The 25,955-nt window shown below is 39.5% G+C and overlaps 1 protein-coding gene across 1 annotated transcript in view; it reads left to right on the top strand.

The window, feature by feature from the left end:
- Dnah5 (dynein axonemal heavy chain 5) overlaps positions 1-25,298 on the top strand; it is a 245,756-nt gene extending 220,458 nt beyond the window's left edge. The window contains exons 71-79 of the mRNA XM_075975800.1: positions 430-675; positions 1,701-1,920; positions 4,108-4,313; positions 5,102-5,305; positions 7,232-7,447; positions 9,317-9,529; positions 12,145-12,297; positions 12,679-12,910; positions 23,440-25,298. Of these exons, the coding sequence (XP_075831915.1) occupies positions 430-675; positions 1,701-1,920; positions 4,108-4,313; positions 5,102-5,305; positions 7,232-7,447; positions 9,317-9,529; positions 12,145-12,297; positions 12,679-12,910; positions 23,440-23,591 (1,842 nt within the window). The 3' untranslated portion in view covers positions 23,592-25,298. The remainder of the gene's footprint in view (positions 1-429; positions 676-1,700; positions 1,921-4,107; positions 4,314-5,101; positions 5,306-7,231; positions 7,448-9,316; positions 9,530-12,144; positions 12,298-12,678; positions 12,911-23,439) is intronic.
- Positions 25,299-25,955: the final 657 nt, after the last annotated feature.

Below are 25,955 nucleotides of genomic sequence, written 5' to 3'. Positions count from 1 at the left end.
AAAATAATAAATCAATTCACTAATAAATGTTAAATAGCTCTTCAGTGATTATCTATTTGGTAAATACTCATTAATTTTCAAGTATTGTACTGTTGAACTATTTAGATTTAGGGTTAGCATCCTAAATAATAAAGGTTCCAAATCTTATGCAGACAGCAAGAAGCCATCAGTGTGTTGGGTGGGAACCAGGGTGATTCAGCTTGGGTTATGAAGTTCTAACTCTGCTTGTGTCTGGCAAGGAGCATAGTCTCTCTGAGTATAACATTGAAATGTAAACAAACGGAAAACAGACACCAGGAAAAGATGCCACTGCCCCATTTCCCTAGCAGTTAATATGAATATCTTTGAGACAGTCTGCAGAAGCCATCCTGTATTGTGATACACAAAGGGGCTAAAAATGTTTTCTTGACTTTGTACTGCTTTTGACAGGCTCGCAAGTACATCATGGACTCTATGGGAGAGAACTATGCAGAGGGAGTTATCCTGGACTTGGAAAAGACATGGGAGGAATCTGACCCACGGACACCACTCATCTGCCTCCTGTCCATGGGCTCTGACCCCACGGATTCCATCATTGCTTTGGGGAAGAGACTAAAAATAGAAACACGCTATGTGTCCATGGGCCAGGGTCAGGAGGTCCACGCAAGGAAGCTGCTGCACCAGACCATGGCAAATGTAAGACCAAATGTCTAGATTCAAAAGCACCTAAGATTGTGATATGGACACTGTAGGTGATTTGATTGTATTAAAAATATCCCATAGATCAGATATTAGGGATATTTTTGCACAGTTACCATTTGCCTGGGTGGCTATATGTAAAGAATCTCACAGTTATAGAATAATTCATGCAAAAATTAAGACATCATTTTAAGGCTCTTGTCTTTAAAGTAATTAGATTGTCAGGGAATTTTCTTCCATATACTAGAGGTATATGTTTGGTTACCAGTATTCTAAGACTCTAGAAGAAGAAATCAAGTCTCAAAATTCTGTCCGCAAACTTTCTTCCAAGTGTTTTCAGTGTGATTGTTTCCCCCCTGAGGTGCTGGTTCTTCAGTCCAGGCCTTGTCTGATTTGCCCTCTACAGACCCAGCTTCTCATCTTTCTGTAGAGAGGTGAGGATGCACTGGAAGGCTAACTTCCTTTTTTTCCTCATCCCCCCTTCTTTCAGTCCCTGCCAGATGTTTTGCTCTTTGGTTTTGGGTACCATTTTCTGTTTCTCTGTCTCTTTCATTCTCGTACTTTTAGCAACTCTTGGCCTCTCCCAGAAGCACCCAGAGTGCAGCTTAGGATTCAATTTTCTGGAATCTTATTTACATGCCATCAGTATTGCTTATTGTCATTATCGTCGTGTTTAGGATCATGCCTTACAGTGCTTTCGATGTAGTTTGAATGGAATTGGGGGAGGGAGCAGAGCTCAGCCTTACTTGTAAGTTCTGCTTCCTCTTTCTCTGCTTTACTCTGGCTATTGTTATGACAGAGCTAAAGCATCATTATATGTATTGGCAAGACAGTATGTTGTAGAATAAAATTGCAATAAACATATTGTATATCTCAAGTCAGCATTACCGAACTGCTAGAGTTGGCCTAGACTAATTATATTGTTTAGCATGCATCTATTTTAAATTTTAATGACATAATTTCTGCAGAAAGTTGTATTGAAATCTCCAGGTGAAAGAAACTGACCTGATTTCCATCCTTAGGGCGGATGGGTCCTCTTACAGAACTGCCACCTGGGCCTTGACTTCCTGGGGGAACTAATGGACATAATCACAGAAACGGAGACTGTGCACCACACTTTCCGCCTGTGGATCACCACCGAGGTTCACAAGCAGTTCCCTATAACTCTCCTGCAGATGTCCATTAGGTTTGCCAACGAGCCACCTCAGGGCCTGCGGGCGGGCCTGAAGAGAACGTACGGTGGTAAGTTGGGGAATGATCCTGAGGCCACAGGATTTGCACACAGTTTTCCTAAAGGGATTTCAAAAGCAGAACCAGAAAATTGTACACTTCCTTTGCCTGGTAGGGACTCAGGTATTGTGCTCCATGGGAAATGATGCGAATTGAGCCCATGATTTTCTACTTTCAATTTTTCTGTCTTTCCAATATTGTTCTACTTAAGCCTGAGTGGGACACCCTTGTCTGTGGTCTCTCTACTCCATACCTGCACTACTGTAGTAGTACTGCCTCTCTGGAAAGGAAGAGCTGAGTTAAATGTGTAGCCTGATCCATCTGATCGGGGCCACACATCAGAGCATCGTTAGGAATCAGACAGTAGCACAATTGAGCATCCTTTGGATACATACCCAAAAGTGGTATTATTGACTGAAGAATAGATAAGAAAATGTGGTGCATTTACACAATGGAGTACTACACAGCAGAAAAAATTAACATCTTGAATTTTGCAGACAAATGGATGGAGCTAGAAAACATCATTTTGAGTGAGGTAACCCAGATACAGAAAGACAATTATCACATGTACTCCCTCATAAGTGGTTTTTAAACATAAAGCAAAGAAAACCAGCCTATAAATCACAATCCCAAAAAACCTAGACAACAATGAGGACCCTAAGAGAGACTTACATAGATCTAATCTACATGGGTAGTAAAAAAAGACAAGATCTCCTGAGTAAATTGGGAGCATGGGGACCTTGGGAGAGGTTTGGAGGGAAAGGAAGAGGCGGGGAGGGGAGCAGAGAAAAATGTAGAGCTCAATAAAAATCAATAAAAAAAATCAGACAGTGGTGGAGCGTGGCTCATACTGTAATCCCAGGCCTCAGCAGGCTGAGGCAGGAGAATCGTGAGATAAATGCCAGCCTGAGTTACATAGCAGGTTAAAGCACCTGGAGCGACATTGTAGGACTATATCTTAAAGCACAAAATGAAAACAAAAAGTGAACAACGCAAAAACAGTTAAAGTATCAACAAGCAAGACCAAAATGACCCTCTCGTCACAACTGACCCCCAGATTACAGTTTTGTCTTCACTACCTCTGCCTTTTACTACCAGGCCTGGAACTCACGGTCACATAAGGAACCTGGAGCTTGCGAACAGGAACCTTCATCCTGTCCCTGCTAATTCACAGCTGTGTGTGCCACATACTTTGTTCACTCAAAAACCTTTCAATTTTCATACCTGAAGTAGGCTCAATAAAAGCTAACTAGGAGGTGACGGTGGGAGCAGGGGCTGGTCTCCAACTCTTTTACCAGCTTTTGGAACCCTACTCCTCATACTGTGCCACCTTGGCCAGCCTTAATTAATGCATGGGAGGTGCCTAGTCTTACTGCAACTTGATATGGCATGTTTTGTTGATATCCATGGGAGATTTGTCCTTTTCAGAACAGAAATGGAGGAGGAGCGGATTGGGGGGTGATAATGGGGGAGGTAGTTAAGGGAAAAGAACTTGGAGGAGAGGAGGGAGGGGAAACTGTGGTCAAGATGTAAAATAGATAAATAAATTAAAAAAAACTATCAAGAAGGATACAATTAAATGAAAACTTAATGATAATAATGTGATGATATTCCAATTAAAAGCTACAGCTATGCTTAAAAAGTTACTTATAATAAGAGTTAAATATTGCCAATCTATGAGATAATATAGAGATAAAATAAAGCTTGAAAGATAATAACAATAGAAATTGGCATCCATAATATAATTTATAAATGTATAATAATTATTTGGGTCATGTACTGAAATGGGATTTTTGCACACATTATTTTAATTAATAACTTAAATTAAGTTATGCTCCATGTATATACCTAAGATATTAATATAGTTATTATTAACTTAAAATAACAACAATAATAATAGCATTCATTTTATAACCATTTTCCTTTCATTTCTACTTTATCCTGACACTGGATTGCTGGATTTCTAAGAACTTGTCTCATGTTGACAAGCCTTCACCATGACCTAGGCTTTCAGTAAATGTTTCAAAGAGAAATGGTCTTCAAATAGTCTAAATTCAGATGATAATTATTATAGGAATTTAATAAAAATAGTGTAAATAACTAGATCAAACCATTTGCCAGAATGGTTTTTTGCAAAAGGAATAATAAATGAAAGTGCCTGAGAGATACATTCTTTTATCTCTGCCCGAACCACAACAGGTGTGAGTCAGGACCTGCTGGACGTGAGTGTGGGGGCCCAATGGAAGCCCATGTTGTATGCAGTGGCCTTCCTACACTCTACTGTCCAGGAGAGGCGCAAGTTTGGTCCCCTGGGGTGGAATATCCCCTATGAATTTAATCAAGCAGACTTCAATGCCACTGTGCAGTTCATTCAAAACCACTTGGATGATATGGATCTCAAGAAGGTATTGCTGAGCCCCTTCTTCATACCATGAGATACATTGAACATATGTGGCCAGCCTCACACAACAACAGTTCAGCTTTAGGGGAAAATCTTATGAGGATTTGATAAGGCTATAGGGTATATTAAAGGCAAGTCCACTTGGGTCACAATTGCTTTTCGATTTTAGGAAAAAACCTGGAAATGTTTTATTAGCAAGGTATTTCTCAAAGACAAGTTTGCAGTTCATAAGACAACCCAAAATGACCCATGGCAGGGATGCAGTGCCAGATGGAGGGAGCAAAACTCTAGACATAAAAACAAGAGGTTAAATTACCTTCTATTATGGTTTTTGGAATTGCCTAAGTATTTTCAAAAAGTAAACTTTTAGGGATCACAAGATCAATCAGTTGTTAAAAACATATATTGCTCTTACAGAGGACCCAAATTTAGTTCTTAGCATTCATGGTAGGCAACACCAGCTTCAAAAGATTGACACCATCTTCTGGGCTTCTCCAGCACCTGTACTGCCCATTACATATACATAGACGTCATTAAAAAATAGAAGTAAATAGTTAAAAGTAAACTTTTGAGACATTGAAGTGTGAAAACACAAATTTCAGGAGAGTCTATATGAAGTCATGAATGTAACCTGGGAGTAGTTCTTTACATTGGCTAGCTTAAATATTTTCCTACACTCTATATCTTGAAATTGTTAAGACGAATGACTGCGTTGTTGATATGATGGTGGTGAATGTATGATGATGTCTGTGAATCATATATGATGTTTGTGAATACTCTGAATACTCCTAGGGTGTGTCCTGGACCACTGTCCGCTACATGATTGGAGAGATCCAGTATGGAGGCAGAGTCACTGATGACTTTGATAAGAGGTTGTTGAACACATTTGCTAAGGTTTGGTTCAGTGAAAACATGTTTGGGCCAGATTTCACCTTTTACCAAGGATATAACATTCCAAAATGTAACACAGTGGATGGCTATCTTCAGTACATTCAGGTTTGTTGGCTTTAGCATTTTAATTGTAGAACAAATCTCTGCAGGTCTATCTATCTATCTATCTATCTATCTATCTATCTATCTATCTATCTATCTATCTATCTACCTATCTATCTATCATCTATCTATCTATCTATCTATCTATCTATCATCTATCTACCTATCTATCTACCTATCTATTTTTTATTCTATTTTACATTCCAACCACAGTTCTCCCTCCCATCCCTCCTCCCACCTCCTCGCCCCCCCATGGCCACCCCCACCCACTCCTTCTAACAGGTAAGGGCTCCCAATTGTAATGAGAATGAAAGCAACGTTTTCTGCTGTGAATTCTTTCTTCATATTTTCATAACCTCTTGATTATCATACTTATCTTTGCTCTGAGAAATAAGTCTTTTGTGAACCCTTTTGCATATTCCAATGTTGTAATGCTTGGGGGTCGATTTTCTTTGGTGAGATGACAGATGAGGACAATGTAGGGAGATGGTATGCATAAGTCATGTGGGGCTCTCTGCCCATGGGGCTTCAGTTACTACACATGTAGACCAAGGAATATTTCTGGGCTCTGTCTGTTCTACTTTGAACCTAGGTAGGTAATATTTGACATTCATCTTTAGCCCAGGCCCAAGGGAGTATATAGATATGCCTTCCATGAACCTACCTTGTATAAGTCCTTTGTTTAAGACAGATTTTTTTTCAACTTTTGTAGCATTGGCATTTACAATAAGGTTAGTCTCTCTTGTGTATTCTAGTTTCTCTTTCATGGTCCCTGGCCTCTGCCTCCTAAATGCCAGGAGCATCCTCTGCCTGATTTTAAGATCAATAAATGTCTCCATGTGTTGTCAAAGGATCCTTGTTGGAAAAGTAGCTCTTGGCTGAGCAGTGCTGCTCCAAGACAGACTAATGCAGATTGGATAGGGCCGTCAGGAATATGTAAGGAAAGAATATCTCGTGCTGATGGTATCTGCAATTCCTCTCTGTACTCTGAATGCGTTAGAGTTGCTTTGGCCTCTGTCTCAGATTTATCTCAGAGTAAATAAACTAAAACACAGCACCCCAAAGGGATACATTCATCAGTATATTTATAGGGTTTTGATGTATAAATGTAATGAGTTTATCATATATTACCACTTCTACACTTCTATTAATTCAAATCAACAAATAGCATTCGCCTGACTCTACTGTGTGTGCCTTTAAATCATTACCTGTGAATAGAAATGTGTCCACGGCATCATAAATTTAAAGAATACCTATATTTCTAAATATATACCTCATTCCACAAATGAAATGGGTAGCTCATAAGAAGCTGTGAGAAAGGAGTAAAATGAGGCAGAGGAAAAGAGGGAGACAAGCAGTAAGATAACAAAATTAACGATAAGACACACACAGAAATACATGTCAAATTGTAGGTACATTTTTTCTTTCCCAATGGTCCAGGAGACTTCCTGCTTGATTGTACTGTTCCCGGTTGTGTCTCATTCTCTCACTCCATTTTTCTCTGTTGTGTTTTGAATAGTTCTCTTTCCCAAGTCTCCATTTTACTCCCTAGGATAGAACCATTTCCACCCTCAGTCTTATTTGAACCATGCTTCATAAAACTTCCATTTCCTGCTATTTGTGTCAGTACAATAGCCATTACTTATGCAACACTCACATAAAATGATTTTAATTACACTATCCAAAAAGCTCCATTTTTATCTTTATGCATATAAGAAGACTGTCTCTGGTTAAATTTTGCTTTAGTCTGTTTTGTGTTTTTCAATGTTACAACTTTTCATTTTGGGTATGTGGAGAAATTATTGGGGTTTATAGTGGGTCGAGAGCGAGGTCTAAGTCAGTGTTTATCCTCATGAAAATACTTTTCCTGTGTCTATAATTTAATTGGTGTTATCAATGCATGCTTATCTGGGGGTCTTTGGTGTTCAGAGCTTGCCTGCCTATGACACTCCGGAGGTGTTTGGATTGCATCCCAACGCTGACATCACTTACCAGAGCAAGCTGGCCAAGGATGTGCTGGACACCATCCTGGGCATCCAGCCTAAGGACAGCTCTGGTGGAGGAGACGAGACACGGGAGACTGTGGTGGCACGCCTGGCTGAAGATATGCTGCAGAAGCTTCCGGAAGATTACAGCCCTTTTGACGTGAGTCCCCAAATCCTCAAATTTGTCTCAGATTAGTCTGTTTGTGGGGGAAGAGGAGGAAGTAAGACAAAATCAAGTTTCTGAAGTGAATGATAATATTCAAACTAAAGGACCCTTGACAAACCACAAAAGGAAAACCATAAAGAAACTACATGACTGTCAATGTTTATTTCTGGCTGTTATGTGCCTTGCTGGGTTACAATTACTTTACAAAACCTTTCTTGAGCTGCTTCATAGTACCATTGTTTAAATGAAAACATTGCGTTATCAGAGTGAAAGGCCAGATATGTGTGCATGCTCGTGTGAGTATGTGTGTGTTTGCATGTGTGTGCATGCTCAAGTGTATATGTATGTCTTTGCATATGTGTGAGAGTGTGGTGTGTGCATGTTTGTGAGTGTGTTCATGTGTGTGTTTGCATGTGTGTGCATGCTCAAGTGTATATGTATGTCTTTGCATATGTGTGAGAGTGTGGTGTGTGCATGTTTGTGAGTGTGTTCATGTGTGTGTTTGCATGTGTGTGCATGCTCAAGTGTATATGTATGTCTTTGCATATGTGTGAGAGTGTGGTGTGTGCATGTTTGTGAGTGTGTTCATGTGTGTGTTTGCATGTGTGTGCATGCTCAAGTGTATATGTATGTCTTTGCATGTGTATGTGAGTGTGTGCATGCTCATGTGTGTGCATGCTCATGTGTGTGCATGCTCATGTGTGTGTGTGTGTGCACGCCTGTGTGTGTGATTTAAAGCACATGTAGGCTTCCTCACTGCAGGGAGACTGCATTTTCTAGCCTTACTCTCTGCTATTTTTTCACATAATTAACTTTGAAAGATCATTCTTTTGGTATATAAATAGCTTCTAAGCAATTTATAATCATGAAGGTTAATGTTTTAGCATTTAATGGATTTTTGAGAAAATTACCCTGATATGGTTTAGAAATCTTTGATAAAACAAGAAATGAGCTATTTTCCATATGGTCTAAGAGGTGACTGCATGACCTAACTCCTTTGCCACACACAAGTAGCTTTGGTATCCTGTAACTACTAAGGAGACAATTTTGACTACAAAAACTATACTTAAGGGTCTCTTGTCAAAGGAATAATTTCCCTGGGAGAATCTCTGACCACTCGCTTGGAGAAAATCAATACTGTTATCAGCTTTCATACGGTCTCTTCATTACAGTGTTGGAAGAGAGGTCATTGCCTCTATTGCAGGTCGAAATATTTATGAAGCAATTAAAATATCTAAGATAGAATAATCGCATAACAAAACATGGTAGCTAGCTTTTTGAAGAGACCTTTTTTTTTTTTTTCAGCATTGGTCAGAACCATTCCAGCATAAAATAGTCTAACCTAACACATTATCTGATATATAGAAGAGTCTCAACAGATACCTGGAAAATAGAAAGAAATGAACATGTATCTGTGCTTATGGAAAAAAGCAGAGGGCTGTAAACATGGATGTCTAGTTATCTGAGATAACTGGCCTAGTGTTTGTGTAGAGGACACACTGCCTACATGTTCTCACACATATGCCACATTGGCAGGGAACATATAGTTCCTGGGCAGTTCCTTTAATACAGTGATTTTATTCACTCTATAATATAGCTACATACATTTTGTATGTTTCTTTGAACTAATGGCTCCCTTTTTTTTTCTCTAAATTTTTGTGCTCTAAAATATTGTGCTGGTCATATACTTGCTGGTCACATATTTGCTTTCTCATATATAATTTATTTTGTTGTTGAACAACTCAAAGCTTATATTTATGGCATTGTAGAAGACATAAATGGTTTAGAAGCCCAGGGCACAGTACTACACCATCACAGTAGCTATCTACTTCCTAATATTTTCTTTGAATGTCTCCATGGAAGGTGAAAGAGAGGTTGCAGAAGATGGGGCCTTTCCAGCCCATGAACATTTTCCTCAGGCAGGAGATCGACAGGATGCAGAGGGTACTCAGCCTTGTCCGCAGCACCCTGACTGAGCTGAAACTGGCTCTTGATGGCACTATTATCATGAGCGAAAATCTGCGAGATGCTCTGGATTGCATGTTTGATGCCAGAATCCCTGCCCGGTGGAAAAAGGTAAGCAGAGTCCTGCTCCTACTTTGCAAGTGACTGTAACCTCAGTGGGGAGCCCCAAAGATTGGGGACTTACTTAGTTTGGTTCTTAGGCCTAGTGATGCTTGGGGGGGGGCATTGCTCTGCCTGTGCTTGTTTACAGAATTTTGTTTTAAAATAAAAAGGCTCTATTTATTTTATGTGGACATGTGTGTCTAAGTTTATAAATGTGTTTCACAGGCACACAGGTGCCCACAGAGTCACAATAGCACATCATATTCACTTTACATGGATTTACAGGCAGTTGTAAGTAATCATATGTGGGTACTGGGAACCAAACCCAGGTCCTTTGAAAAAGCAGGGGGTGCTTTTAATTACTGAACCACCTCTCCTTTTATTTATTTATTTATTATTTAAAATTTAATTAAAATATGATTACATCATTCCTCTTAATACTCCTTTTCTCTTCTTCCCCCATGTACCCACACTCCTATTCCTGAGTTTCCTCGTCTTTAGAGGTTATTGTTACATATACATAGAAAGGTGAAGGATCCAGAGATATCTTCTGTTCATGGCACTAGATGCTAAAGATGAAGTGTTCAGGACCAGGACAGCAGGGTTGTTGAAGGTTGGGTCAAGCTGAGAATGTAGAGAAAGGTGGTAGATAGAGATGAAACTGGGAAAAGGAGGTTTGGAGAGGCTTGGATTTCTCCAGCAAAATAGAAAGGTATGTGTCTTGGGAAAGGTGTTGTGAGTTCAAATCCCCTGCACTCATGTTAAAATCATATATGCAGCCCATAGAGCTATCAGGGTTCCCTGCCCTGTGGGAAGTCCAAGGACCACCCACCTCCATCCAGGTCTAGTAAGGTGAGCATCCAAAGTGCCTAGGCTCCCACAAAGCCAGTACGTGCAGTAGGATCAAAAACCCATTGCCATTGTTCTTGAGTTCTCAGTATTCCTCGTTGTCTGCTATGTTCAGCGAGTCCGGTTTTATCCCAGGTTTTTCAGATAAGGGAGGGGAACTTGATTGGGGGAGGGGGAGGGAAATGGAAGGCGGTGGCGGGGAAGAGACAGAAATCTTTAATAAATAAATAAACGGAAGGAAAAAATCATATATGCATGGATTCACATGCCTGTAAGCTTCACATTGGGGAATGTAGACAGGCAGATTCTGAGAGACTGCAGGCCTTCAGTTCAATGAGAGAGTGTCTCAGACAGTAGGGTTGAAAGTGCAGAGTAATAAAACAAGAAATCCGATGTCCCATGGTTTCTAAAAGTGTGTACTTGGGTATGGACACACTCCCATACAATCACATAGGTGCAACACACACACTCGCAAGTCTTGTCAATGCTGAGCCTCACACATCTTTCCCATATATTGATCCATATTTGGCAGCTAGAACTTCTTGTTTCCTCCCACCTTATTTAATGATGTCACTGTGCATCTTGAGTCATAGCCTAAGAACTCTGCATCAGCATCCTTTTTTCTCCCCCTTCACAAATTCATTGCAAGGGCCCGAACAGTTCTCTTTTGAATCTCCCATTCTTCCTGCCAACAGATAGAGAACCTTTAAGCCACTGGCCTTGCAAATTTGTTCCCTGTGAGCTGTCTCTCTCAGCCCTGCCAGCCTCCGAGACATTCTGGAACAGACCAGAAGTCTTTGCAGGTGGCAGCGTCTCATTTAAAAGTCCCTTTACTCTGGAGCCAAATGTGATTTTAGAACATTTTTTAACTTAATACACCTATAAAGGTACGATAGAATGAGCCACCTGATTCTAAAATTATGATCATTTTATACAGTTTTCTTCTATTAATGCTACTTTCAGTCTGCGGGATTGCAGAGGCTCTTGAAATATACGCAAATTAATTGTAATGATATTTAAAATTCAAGTGGGATGCCTACCCAAGTTGATTACGACATTTATTCCTACTGAAAATGTTGCAATTACAGAGAAACATTACAACCTATGATTTGCAGATTCTTCCCCATGGTGCTGCTCCTGTAGCATTAATGACATGCATGCCCGTTGTCATAAAGGAAATGGAGTGAATTCGAAGAGAAAGTTAGAAGCAACACGTATAAATAAATTGCAGATGGTAAAAGAAACTGGGTTTCTCTTTCTGCTCCTTAATGGGGCACACACTCAGAAGCTCAACTGTTGTTTACCTCATTAAAATGAGCAGAGAATGACTTCTATGATGTATTGTGTGTACACAGAATGTATTTTAAAGTGATGACTTATCCCGGTGATGCCATGAGTTTATTTATATAAATAGAAGTCTTTATACAGTATCTATTGAAATTGTAGTTTGGTCATGGCCGATACCTATGCCTGTTAAATGTCATTCCATAGACGGTTTTTATTCCTTCACAGCAGATAAATTAGTGATGAATATACTCACAGGTAGAAGATGATTGTAGTGCTCTTTTTTTGAGTTTTGTCAATTCACATCTTTCACTTTTTTGCACATCATTAATGTGAAAGAGAAAGGATAATCTGAGAAGTTTACAGGTCAGAGCTCAAGGGAAACTCAAGACTGGAGGGACATTGCCTGCTGCTTTTCTCAGTGAGCACAGCCAGTTTACACGGCTGAATCAAACCAACATTAAAGGATTGTTTCAATGTGTGTGCTTCAGGCATCGTGGGTTTCAAGCACCCTGGGCTTCTGGTTTACTGAGCTTCTGGAAAGAAACTGCCAGTTCACCTCCTGGGTGTTCAATGGCCGACCCCATTGCTTTTGGATGACAGGATTTTTTAACCCCCAGGGATTTTTAACTGCGATGCGACAGGTAATAACTCTGACTTGGGCTCATTGTGTTACTGTAATTTCCCTCTACAACCTCTCCTTGTTCCTTAAAGCTTTAAAAAATATAATAAGACAGAGAATGAGTATTTCTGATTGGTAGTAGCAGTTACATTGCTATCACTATAAATATGACTGCTTATCTTATTCTGAAGTATTTATTTTTATTTCTATGCTGATTTAATTTTATAGTTCCCTTTTTAAGGTACAAATGGTTAAGTTAGGAAATGGGCATTTTTTTAAATGAGAGAATCTCTTAAATTATTTAAATACTACCCCAGTTCCTTTGAATGAAGATACTTGGAATAACTTGATTATAACTTAGCTTTTCCTATGAAGACAAACTTCTTTTTGTTGAATTGAATAGGAAATAACTCGGGCAAACAAAGGCTGGGCTCTGGACAATATGGTTCTTTGCAATGAAGTCACCAAATTGGCAAAGGATGACATTTCTGCCCCTCCCTCAGAAGGAGTCTATGTCTACGGCTTATATCTTGAGGGTGCTGGCTGGGACAAAAGAAACATGAAGCTCATTGAATCCAAACCCAAAGTGCTTTTTGAGTTGATGCCTGTCATACGGATTTATGCAGAAAACAACAGTAAGTTGTCTTGTATCTTCTGAGAGGGTTGGTATTATATCATTGACTGACATTATAAATACAGTCTTATGACTTCTGTCAAGCAATAGGTATTTTACTCATTTATCAATTGGCTCCATATTCATGCCTATGCTAAATGACTCATTTCCAGACCTTTTCTTATATGCTATTATAGAGATAATAGTCATGGCCTTCCTGGTAAAGTAGATAAAATATACATGAATACTAATAGAGTTTTCATAGACAGTTTCACAGATGAGATAAATAAGGAATACATGGAGAGAAGTAGGAGACAACTATTGGACTGAGAGACCAGGAACTGAGCACCAGGAGTTCTTGGTCCTGGCCTGGTATTGAAGAATGGACAGGAGGAGGGAGATGAAGCATGTAAAATGATTTCTTTTGTACACAGGGCTCACCAAGGGGAGTGGTTCTACTAGTTTATGGGTTTGAGTCAGATTGTGAAATATAGACTGAACCTGGGGATATTTGGCCTAAGTATAAAGAAAAAATGCTGGGTTCCTATTTTATCTAATGGATGGAATACTGTTTTGATGAGACACACATTTTTTTCTACATTATCAAAGTTCTATATCAGAAATCTAAAAATACATCAAGTCTTTCTCACTGTGGCTTCACATTTCCTAGAGGCTTTTGTTGCATCATCCAACTATCTTTCAGCTAACTTCCCCACAGTTCTCTCCAGGGAATAGTTCATTTGGAAGCATAAGCTATAAACTCTATAGATAGCCATGATTGAGGGTCCCCAGAAAGAAGGGATTCAGTGATATAATCACAAATTATTTTTTTCTTTGAATAAGTAAAGGAAGAGATAAAATATTTTAGAGGTTGATGGTATTTTGACACCATAGGTAAATAATACACTTGAAAACTTAGCTAATGGAAAAGAGATTGTAAACTCCACATTTTCTGTCATTTTTGGTGCTGGGGATTGAATTCAGGGTTTCCTACATGCAAGGCAACTGCTAATCTTGAACTTGGAATCTTCCTGTTTCAGCCACCCACGTATCCAAGATTATAGGCCTATGACACTAGGCCTGGGTTACATATTTATTCATTTTTAAGATTTATTTGTATGTATGAGTGTCTTGTCTTGGTGTATGTATGCTCACTGCATGAATGCCTACTCTGCACAAAGGCAAGAGGAGGGTCTAGATGCCCTACAATTGGGTTATAGATGGTTGTAAACTGTTGTGTGAGTTCTAGGAAGCAAACCATGGCCTCTAACGATGCAGGAAGTTCTTCTGTCTATGCATTGCTTCCATTGGTTGAATAAAGAAACTGCCTTGGCCTTTTGATAGGGTATCCCTTAGGTGGGTAGAGTAGACAGAACAGAATGCTGGGAAGAAGGCAGTGTAGTAGACATCATGAATCTCCTGCCTGAAACAGATGTAGGTTAGAATCTTGCCAGGAACTCACAGTCATGTGGTGATACACAGATTTAATAGAAAAGGGTTAATCAAGATGTGAGAGTTAGCTAATAAGAGGCTAGAGCTTATGGGCCAAGCAGTAATTTAATTAATACAATTTCTGTGTGGTTGTATTTCAGGTGTAAGCTAGCCGGGCAGGACGGAACAAAGGGACCCCACTCTCTTACTACAGATTGGTGCCCAAAGTGGTAAACTAACTCCATGTAAAATCTGAGAGAGCTTCAAAAACAATATAGAGTTTAACATAGCTTCTTGCTGTTTACTGGCGGCTTGCTGCAGCTGCTTTAAGAGAGATTTTCCTGATTCAGCTGTAGCTAAAAAAAAAAGCCACGCAGTTTTAAACCTCTGGCTTTCTGAGCTATGCTCCTAGCATGACCTCTGTCTCTTGCAGGAGACAGAGCATTCAGATGGGGTTTGTGAGTAAAGTGCTACAGTGTGCTTAGAAGGGGGGCATTGTGCACCACGGCTCAGAGGCACAAGTAACTCAGAGGCACAAGCAGTTCCACCATGCTAGCAGAGCAATGCACATGGCTCAGAGGCCCAAGCAAGTGCTCTAACCTGCTTAGCTTTCTCTGAAGCCCTTAACTATTTCTGAGCAAACAAACATTTGCTACCTGTTTAACATGTATTAGCTATAACCTTAAATACTAGAAGACAAAGATAAATATGAACCAGATCTTGACCATAAGAACAACAGTCTGTTCAAGAAGACCAATACAAACTAATACTAAAATATAATTAGAAAAATATTATGTTAGAGATGTCTTCATAATGCTTAGGTAACTTAAAGGGGGAAAAAAACCTCTGTCTAAGGGTTAGTTGGACTGATTCTGAGATGGGTCAAGAATGAGTACGGCTGGGGGCCAGAGAAAGACTTTTCTTGGTAGAGGAAAACCGCATGAGTTCATCCAGCTGTTCAGTGACTGTCTACCTGGTCCTTTACATCTGACCAAGGTCACTCTGCTGCTAAAGCTGCATCAGCAAAGACCAGACAGGATTCTCCTTCTAATGGAACTCAGTTTCGAAACTTGAGGGAGATACAAGAAGCAAATATTGTCAAGTCTTGTTACTTGCAGATTTGGTGTTTATACTTGAGTTTCTTCATAATACTGATGTCAATACTTGCAGTAATCCCTAGGTGTGCATAGAGAAGCACAATGTTTGAGCTGCTTAATAATCACCTTGGCTCCCAGGTGAGGCTGAGCATGGAGATGATTAGCCTTCTGGTTTGACTTATTATGCTATAAACAAATGCCATTTCCATACTGCATTTTCTATTATTCTTCTGTATTAATATGTAAAATTATATATATATCCAAAATTACATATATTTTTATCTTATATATTTTACAAATATTGTATATATTATTATGCATTATCACATAACGTATATTATAAATAATTTGTTTTTCTGTTTGATGTGGCTGCCCTCAAGTATAGTACTGATGGACAACTTACCTTTCCAGGGATAGAAAGTCTCTGCAGTATAGATTATGTATAAAATGTATATATTTGGGAGACTTCCTTTAGGTGCAGCTGGTGGTTCTGTGATCTTGAATGCTAATGAATCAGCTGGATATATTATAAAGGAGATATTAAACAGAAAAATGTATAAGCAAGATTATGTACTGATTGGTTGATGACAAATGCTATATGCTCCGAGGTTTGCAGGAAACTAATCTGGCATTTCCTATAGGAGTAAGAGCTCAGCGTTTGTTAACCTGCATTAATGATGGCTTTGAATGAGGTGACTACTGAGAATTGACCATAAGTGAATGCACAGATAGTTCTTGTTTATCTAAGGAGAGCACACACATGTCTTGCTGAATGTGAGATAATTTGAGAGTCCAGTGAGAAGAGGACACTGCTCTGAGTTTCAGAGACAAAACAGGCTCTGCTGATCTCTTGCAGCATGCAGAAGTATGAGGTAGCATTGGCTGTGTCCTGAATGAGGAAGAGAAAGATGGTGGATGTACACAGCTATGAATGGTGATGAAGGGTGGGAACAAATCTGTAGGTATGCATGAGATCCCACAGTGCAGTAAGGGCACAACAACCAGGACTTCTGTGCAAGGGAGGTGATTGACATGGGATCAGGGTGGCAAGCGAGAGGGTGCCCAGGTATGAAGGTTGTGGTTGACTTCCAGATTTGAGATTTTTTTGTATGTGAGTGTCATGATTATGTTTTCTTTATGAAGATCAGTTTTTAAGAGATTCTTCAGGATGGAGATGAAGGGATTGTGAGAAGGAGGAAGGAAGAGAGTCCAGGAAGAGGTAACAGTGCACTTAGGAAAGTTGTTAAAGAATACAAGCAGAATTGTGAAGAATGAAGTGGAAACATGTAGAGTTAAGACAGAGGGAACCATATCCTTAGGATGACAGGTAAATAAAGGGAGGGAATCGAGGACAACTTCATGTTTTAGGGCATCAATTGCATATGTATCATGAATGTATGAATTACTTTATGTTGCTCTACTCATGTACTCTGCAAAAAAGTAACTTAAGGAAGGAAGAGTTTATTTTTAGTTCATAGTTATGGAGGAAAAACATGATCACATTGGGGAGTCATGGAAGCAGGAGCATGATGCCAGCCTGGTATATAGGAAGCAGACCACATGGTAATTGGGGGTGGGAGAAGAGCCAGTCCATACAAGCCTGAGGCCAACCCCCAGTGACATACTTCCTCCAGCAAGATTTCATCTCTTCAAGATCCCATAACCTTCTTAAACAACACCACCAACTGGGGACCAACTGTTCAAATATGTGACCCAGTGGGGACATTTCTCAAATCAGCACAGTGAACCTGGGTGACAGCATCTCTCAAACAAAGGGTGCAACCTCCAGAAGTGTGGGGGAATGAGGTCACAGAGTAGACAGCTGTGGTCCATCTTAGAGAATGTTCCAAGAGCATGTGGCACCCAACAGGGCTACGGGCGTTGCTCGAGGGAAAGTTCTTTCAGGATTGAGGGAGAAACACGATCACAGCTGTGCCACAATCCCATCCTATTTCAGTTTGTCACCATTCTGGAGCAGTGCAACCTGTCAAAAATGTATCTCTGATTACAGAAGGGTCAGATAGATGTAAGAAATGTGATCTTTCTTGCTGGACCTCGAATCAAAATCAAGGCCAGAAGGATCATAGTACGATTTCTTGTAGCATCCAGGAGGGAAAGAAAGAGCTGTCTCAGGGGACCATCAACATCTTTACATTTTCAGGTACAGGAAAGTTCAGCTCTCCACCATCCACTATTGAACTCTGGTTTAACACTTGGTCAGCTAGAGAGTTTAGAATGATCCTGGAAATCTCTGTGGAAAATATATTTCTCTCTGACTAGAAATGCTAGATGGTGGTGAGGAGGAGGAAATGCAGGTCAGTCCACAAGATGAAATCTATATAGATATTTTTAAAAGCACAATATGGAGGAGCTGTGGATACGTTCGATACAGTTGTTCATTAATGTTTAAGCACTAACTGTAACAATAGTGACAACATTAAAGAAAAATGAACACTTTCAGTTTTCCTTTTAATTTGTGTTGTGCACAAAACACCCTCAAACGTCGCTAGAAATACCTTCTTTCCCTGCAATGACTCTAACAGTCCGTTATTCTTTCCTGCCCCATTCTTTAGTGTGCTCAGTCTCAGAGAATGTGAGCTCCTGTTAGCAGCAGACTTGGGATGTCTGCCTTGGTTTGTCTGGCTTCAGAAGTGAACTCCTCTTGTTCTAGAAGTTTTTTCTAAAGTTTAAATGTGGCTTTAAAAAGATAGACTCACTCTGAAACATTTGCATTATCTACAGTGTTTAGGTGTACAACAAAGGAATGAGTTTGTTCAAGCAGAAGATGGAGGTGGACGGGTATTAGAAGAGAGAACTTGAATCTATTGAGGTCATTTTAGAGGTGGGTGGATTCTTTACGGGGTCTAGAAAACTGTGAGGTTTTCTAGGAAGACTTTACCTTGGAGGGTTCCTGTCCAAAGAACCGTGAATTTCTCTGGGTGAGAACTAGTGCTTAAGGTATAAAGGAAGAGGCACCCACCAGAGAGAAACTGAACCCTAGGTGAGGGAGGTGAAGGCTCTCAGTACCCTGCTTGGCACATGTGTTGCTTTTTTGTGGCTGAACCTAGAGGAGTAAATACGCCTGAAAGGGCTGCGATGAAATCCAGCTGAGTCTTTATGATAGCTGGCTTTTGGGGTTGTCAGTCTTTGGCAGGAGTTTTTTTTTAAATAGGAATATAAATAAAATATTATTTTTCCCAAAATATACTTTTGAAAGCTTGCTTCATCATATCATCCTCTCTACTCAAGGTGTTGTGAAGACGTGTTCCTCATAAAAAGAGAGAGCTGTCCTCCCTATAGTGAGTCAGGTGCTATTTTTCTTTCCTTGTGACCAAACTGTAAAATCCACAACAATTAGACATTGAGCATCTCAGCATGAACATAACGCAGTGATAATTTCATAATACTGGCAATCCTTTGTTATTTAATAACAAATTTTCCAAGGCGGCTGTGCCTGTCCTGCTGGGCATTAGTCAGTTCTGAGACTCATTAGCAGCAGGCAAGGGGCGGAGGGTAAAACAAGCAGAGGGAAAGGAAATCAGTTTCAAGGTACTGAAAAATAAAATACAAGACAATTCTTTTTTTTTTCTTTGCTTTAGCAGATGTAGGTGGAAGCTTGTTTTGCTTTCTGGTTGAAGAGACTTGTATTTGCTAATGGAAAATTTAACACTCCTATTGCTGCTTTCATGGTGAACATTTCATTTCATTCTGATAACTAAATAACGTTCTAATTGAGATATAGAAACGTGTCATCCTTAATGACCAAAGGACACGCCAAGTGCAGCACTTTCAAATTGGAATTCTCAGTTAATAGTGTTTACATTAATATGGAAGGTAATTTATCACTTTACAACAAAGAGGCTACAGAAGTGCAGAAACAAGACTGATCTATTTATTCCCAAAGGGAAGATATCTGGACATTTGTTTTAACAATATGTGAATAGCTTATTCTTAAGTTTAATTGTTCAAGGTTCTCATGAGGACATCACAGAAAAACACTAACGTTTTATGGGATTCTTCCAACTGGGGAATCTATGTACACAAACTAGATTCTCAAAGGAAGCTGTGACGGGGCAGATATACGAGAAAATGTGCCGCTGTGTAGAATTATAGAATTACTTACGTGGGCAGAAGGTTGCATCTAAACCAACCTCAAGGCTGTAGCTAAAAGGAGCTGGAGGGAGCACAGGGGTTGTACACTTGGGGGATTATGGCAAGACTCTGCTGAGCACTTAGTGGGGTTTGATGGTAGTTTCAGGACTGCTGAAGTTCAGGAGGCTATATCCTGCCAGATCAATGTGTTTCTCTCAGTGTGCCTTGATCCACTGTCGTCCTCATCCAAGACTGTGAAGACATAGGTGTGAGGGAAAGTCACACAAGGCGACTGAGAGGCCACTTCCTGACTCCTGAGCCCCACAGTGATTAATTCACTTCTAGTTTATAAACATAGACCTCGGTCAAGAAAATGGGAAGTGTCAGTCTAGGGAAATTTTCTTAGTGAAAGGTAATATTGTTGTAGGTAAGTCTGTGTGTGAATGAATGCAGGTAAGTCTGTGTGTGCATGAATGCATGGGTGTGCATAAATGTGCATTCATGTGTGTGTGCACGCATATGTATACATTCATCGCAGTGCATGCATGTGTATTCATACATGAATGTATATGTGTATACATGTTTGCATGTGTGTGCATGCATGTGTATGCATACATGAATGTACATGTGTGTATACATGTTTGCATGTGTGTGCATGAATGTTCACACATGTTTGGGAACATACCTGTGTGAACATGGTAATGTGTGTGCATACATGTGTATTGAGGGGAGACCAGAAAAAGCAAATGACACATTGTAGGCATATATGACATCCAGAGTATGTACTATAATGGATAGTCACACAATTATCTTATTTAAACTTCACAACAAATCTATAAAACGTTATTTCCTCCCTTTCAAGATGGGGAAATTGAAGTTTCAAGTTGTTAGTTTTGCCAGTGACTGTGGCTACGAAGCAGCAGTGCTGCAGCCTGATGTGTGCAAACCCTAGTAGTATGGCTTTCGAGTATGCCACAAGCTGAACTAGGGAATCAGATTTTCTCCACGTCATCATTGTCATCATCACATCTTCCTGCAAAGACCAGGAGGCAGCCACGCATGACACATGCCAAGTTTTGCAAAGAATAGAAGCCTAGTGGGCTGTGAGCCCTGCTGGCCAGGTCTGATGCTCAGCTTGCCAAGAAGGCTTCAGCATCTTGGAGAAATATCTCAGTTCCTCATGTTTCAGCTTTCTAATCTGTGACGTGGGAAAGGTCCTGACTTAATAAAGTATCCACAGCAGAGTTGTTGAAATAACCCAACTGACAATGTTGAGCACTTAGGAGAAGGCACAAAAATCAAACAATTGTATTAGTATTATTATCATTACCATTTTAAATCACAGGATTTTATGTGACTTTTAAAAAATAGTAGAAAGAAGTGACACTGATGGAGTAAAATGCCTAGTAACCTGGATGTTAGCAACAGCGAGGTCAAGTAAAGGAACGGCTTAAAGACTGCGGGCTTGGTTACTTTGGATATTTGTAGTAATAAATGTAGTGTGTATGAATGAATGCATGGGTTAGATAAGGGAGGTAAGTGACTAGAAAATAGGCTTTCTTCAAGGCGTTTTATTAAAGTATCTAGCATCCTAAAGTGTGGAGTCTGCCAGTTTTCATGTCCCCATCTGTTTTCTAGAACCCCAAGGCTTGAAACATATGTAACTAAGCTGCTTTCCCTGAACATTTGTCTTCAGAGTTAGTTGTCTAAGCAGGGAATTGGGCACACACAATCTGTTTCTGTGGTAGCATTTTCACTATGAAATTATATTTTGGGTGATTTCTAATCCTGTTGCAGACGCTTGCTGCATGCTGTGACTTGGCGTGTACATTCAGTTAAGAAGCATTTAAAAATAAATAAAATTGGATAAACATTTCAGAGACTTGTTTTTCTTTGCTTACTAAAAATGACTCTATTATTTTATAATTCCTTTTTGGAATTAAAATCCAAGTAATCAAATACTGTACAAGGTATAATTATTATAATTATCATTAAACTCAGAGGTAAAACTCTAATGCTTTTTTTCAAGGATTATAAAATGGCTGTTAATCAAATTTACAACAAGAGCAATTAGTTGTATATTTTGTGGATGTTTATAGGTTTTAGAATTAAAGCATTTAAACATATCTGTTAGTATAGTTAATATTCCATGATTCATTATCAGATATTTACTTGTTCAGAACTTTATACACACACACACATGCACACACACACACACACACACACACACACACACTGTCTTGGCATTCTACACATCTTTCCAATTAGTGCAATTACGATTATCCTAACATTAGCTAGAGAATTGTGAATTAGTTATTATATGACTTTTGATTATTTAATGATGACTTTCATGAAATTAAGTCCATGAAGGGCTTTTAAACACTATAGCACATATGACTTAGCTGTTACAGCACAAGGTTGTCAGCCTTGATACCACATATGCTTTTGATCTGGATAACTCCATTGTAGGTGTTATTCTTAGAATTAGAAGATGTTTGTAGCATCCCAGCATCTACTCACTAGATACTAAGCAAGTCTATAGTTGTGATGACCATAAATGTCCTGTTGTCTGCTAAGGGTAGGATCACCTCTGGTTCTGAGTCACTACTTCAGAATATTTATATTGAGACATACATAGCACATACTAAAATATTAATAATCCTTCAAGATAATTTATAATGAATAGTTAAAACAGATAGGTAGGTGAAGTTTCTGTTGAGTTAATTAAGGAGATGTTAACTTTTGTTAGTACCGTGCTTTTGTAGTTTGTTAGGGAGTGAGAGTAATTTCAGTGCCCAGCTTCATTAAGCTAAAGCACGAAGGCCAAGTTCCACTTTCATGACACATGGTTCCATTACATTAGTCACAGGAGGGTCGTCTACGCTCCATGTGCTTGCCAGAGCCTCGGTGTGGGTGAAAACTTTTGTTTGCGAAGGTTCTAGAGTCTCAGTGAGCACATAGAACACACCACTTCCAGAAACGAAAGTTAGGCAGACATGAAGATAAACCGCTGCTATGGGCAGAGTGGATTTCATAAGAAGCTAATGGAGCTTGAATTCCCAGGTCAAATTAGTATTTGTAAACATTCACACTTTTTCTTAAAGAGGGCTGATGTAACTTGTATAAATTTAGTGCTCCTCACAGTTGGCTCTGTCTGTGATCACTGGTGTATTGGCATGTCATGGACTGGGGGAAAAGAGAGCCTGTGGATGATTTATGGAAGATCTTTGAAGGATGGACACCTGTGCAAGGACCTCATAGATGCTAGTTGTTTCAGAAATTGCATTTAGCCCTGTACTCTGAAAAGGGAGGACTGAGTCTCACAGACTGCGCTGCTTCTTTGTTTCCCAGTTCTCTCCAGGGAAAACTGAATCTTGTGGCCATGGCTGTTTCTCAGTTTCCCAGCTATTTTTAGTCCTTTTCTTATACAGGAAATTCACAACGTTTTGTTTGGCTGGGGTATTCCGTCTCCTGTAATTTAAATGTGATGTAAATGACAGCACAGAAGGTTGAAAATTAGAATGTAAATAACTAATGGTGATAAAGAAAATGCTGTACAAAGCAGTTAAAAATGGATAGATCCTGAAGGGGAAGCAGGCACCCAAGACTTGAGTAATTGAGGTCAAGAGGAATTGGTGGAAAGGAATGCCAAATTTACGCAGAGAGAAAGAGAAAGAATTTAAGTGGAAGTTGTCAAGGTCATTGGTGAGAGACTAATAACGCCAACGTGAGGCTGGATGTCTTACTTTAGCTGGTGTGATAGTGTTCACCATATGCAGGGATCCTATGATCTCAGAGGGTAGTTCTTCATTTTATTAATTTTGACTGTCATTGGAATGACTTCCATTATATACAAGCTTGACACTGTACTCTGAAATGCTTCACTTCGAAATTAATCAGATTCCTTTCTGCTTCGAATTGTGTTTTGTAGCTGCAAGAGATCCCTGGTTGTACTGCTGCCCCATCTACAAGAAGCCAGTTCGAACAGACTTGAACTACATCGCTGCTGTGGACCTCAAGACAGTCCAGGCCCCCGAACACTGGGTTCTCCGTGGGGTCGCCCTTCTCTGTGATGTCAAGTAATAGAAATGCACAGTCCAAGTGAATTTAATCTTTATTTCTCTGTCAGTGCTGGACGTGCATAAATCAGACTGTGTGTGTGTGTGTGTGTGTGTGTGTGTGTGTGTGATTAATGAGGAGGCCCTGCCCCACACAGTTCTTAGGATGCTTAGTTGTATTTTACTTGTGTTGTTATTGGTAACTAACTGACTCTTGCACCTATTTGAAAAAATACTTATTGATTTAAAAGCATAATTAAGCCGGGCGGTGGTGGCGCACACCTTTAATCCCAACACTCGGGAGGCAGAGGCAGTCGGATTTCTGTGAGTTTGAGGCCAGCCTGGTCTAGAAAGAGCTAGTGCCAGGACAGGAACCAAAAGCTACGGAGAAACCCTGTCTCAAAAAATCAAACAAAAAAAAAAATAAAAGCATAATTAACAGCCTCCTAATGAGTTGTGGGCATCAAATCTCTAACCATGTATCCTTTTCTCATTTCCATCTGAAGCCTATGTTAAGCAATTGCCATTCCCTCTCAGGGATTGCTTCTCTGATAATGTAGTTCTAGTAGCAGCCAGGTTCTCTAAGGTAACATGGGAAGCCTGTGCCAAATCTGTTTCTATTGCCTTTTGCCTTTTGGTCAGGTCAGGAGACTTATTTTCTAGACTTCAAGCAGCTAATTAAAAGATCTTTCACAAAATAATAGGAAATGGAAGACAGATTAAGATTGTAAATAGACAACACAGGTGAACCTGGAGTGCAAACTCATCGAGCAACATTAGGTCTCACTTATATTCACTAACAGGATACTGATGGATGTCTAACAAAAAAAGTGTGTTGTCTGTCCTCGTGATATGCTCATGGATTGTTAGAACAATGTAAATGGATGCAAAATTTCTATAAAACAATTTAAACAGAGAAAGAAGCATAAAAACATTCAGACTCTTTGCTCTGTATCAAGCGGGCAAACCCACTGAAGGCAAAGTTAAGATATAAAGCTGTATTTAGTAGACAAAATAAATGGACCTGCTCCAAATGTTCAATATAAAACTATGATAACAGAAGCCAGGAGGTATTAGGTAACTATGGAATGTAGTATTAGAAGAAAATGACATGCATAATGATAAATGAAAGATACAATTTACAAAATATTGATCTCTATGATTACAGCTATGAAATAAGTTTGGATGTGGACAAAAATTAGATAACAATATGGAAAATTCAAACCAGGTGTTATGGCATAATAAATATAGCAGTATTTTAAAAATGTAATGCTTAGAAAGGAGGAACAAAGCCTGTAGAAGGAGGTGTGTGGGAATCCAAAATGACTTTTATTAATTAGGAAAATTATTTCCAAGGAATCCTTCATTTATTTTTGTTTTAAGTTCTGGCTATAAATGACCTTCCACGTCACCTATGATGTATTGATTAGGAAACTTGATCAGCATTGTAATTAGAATTGTGGTTTAGCTCTTGGTCTGATTAACTGCAGCTTCTTCTGAGGTAATGGCTTTCCTGTGTGTGTAGTGAATGCAGAGGCTCTCTGTTCCTCACCAGGTGCAGATCTGGGATTAGCATCATTGTTTTATGCTCATTGTGCTGTGTCGTGTGTGTGGCTCCTGATCATGGGTGGCACTACTTCTGTTTGAAGAGCTTCTTTTGTATGGATTAATATATCAGTTGATGCTTGAGATTTGTGACTTACTGATTACATTATTTTTTAAAAAAGATAATAAAAACTAGAATATGATGCAAATTAATAAAAGATTCTTAGTAAATGTGCAAATTTGGATTGTTTATTGTTTTCTGAAAGGGGATAACTGCTATTAGGTACCCAGAAAAATGTTTTCAAAACTGTACTCTATCAAATTTGAAAACTAATAATTCACGCTGGGCGGCAGTGGCTTGCGCCTTTAATCCCAGCACTCAGGAGGCAGAGGCCGCTGGATCTCTGTGAGTTCAAGGCCAGTCTGGTTTACAAGAGCTAGTTCCAAGGCAGGACAGAGAAACCCTTTCTTGAAAAAAAAGAAAAAAAGAAAACAACAACAACAACAAAAGAAAATTGATAAGTCATGTAACTTTATTATGCAACCTTTTGGTATAGATGTGTAAGGTCCAGAGAGACAAAATAGAAAGGGACACTATACCAACAATTAAAAAATGCTTGAAATGAACTTACCTTGAAGCCAGGGTGAGCCACAAGGTCCCTTTCTGTCTAATTGTTCTGGTTCTATCCCATCTCCTCCTGCTGATGGGAAAGTGTGCGGCTTTCTGAATCAGATATCAGAGCAAGAACAAAATGGTTGTGTCTACTGACAGCCTAGGATGTAATATAAAGTACTGCATGGGATCTGCATCATTGCGGAGTGATAGAGCCATCTTAGTCATCTG

This window comes from Microtus pennsylvanicus, chromosome 6, assembly GCF_037038515.1.
Source record: "Microtus pennsylvanicus isolate mMicPen1 chromosome 6, mMicPen1.hap1, whole genome shotgun sequence".
Classification (NCBI taxonomy): domain Eukaryota; kingdom Metazoa; phylum Chordata; class Mammalia; order Rodentia; family Cricetidae; genus Microtus; species Microtus pennsylvanicus.
Note: the sequence above shows the minus strand (reverse complement) of the source record. Positions and strands in the feature narration are given on the sequence as shown.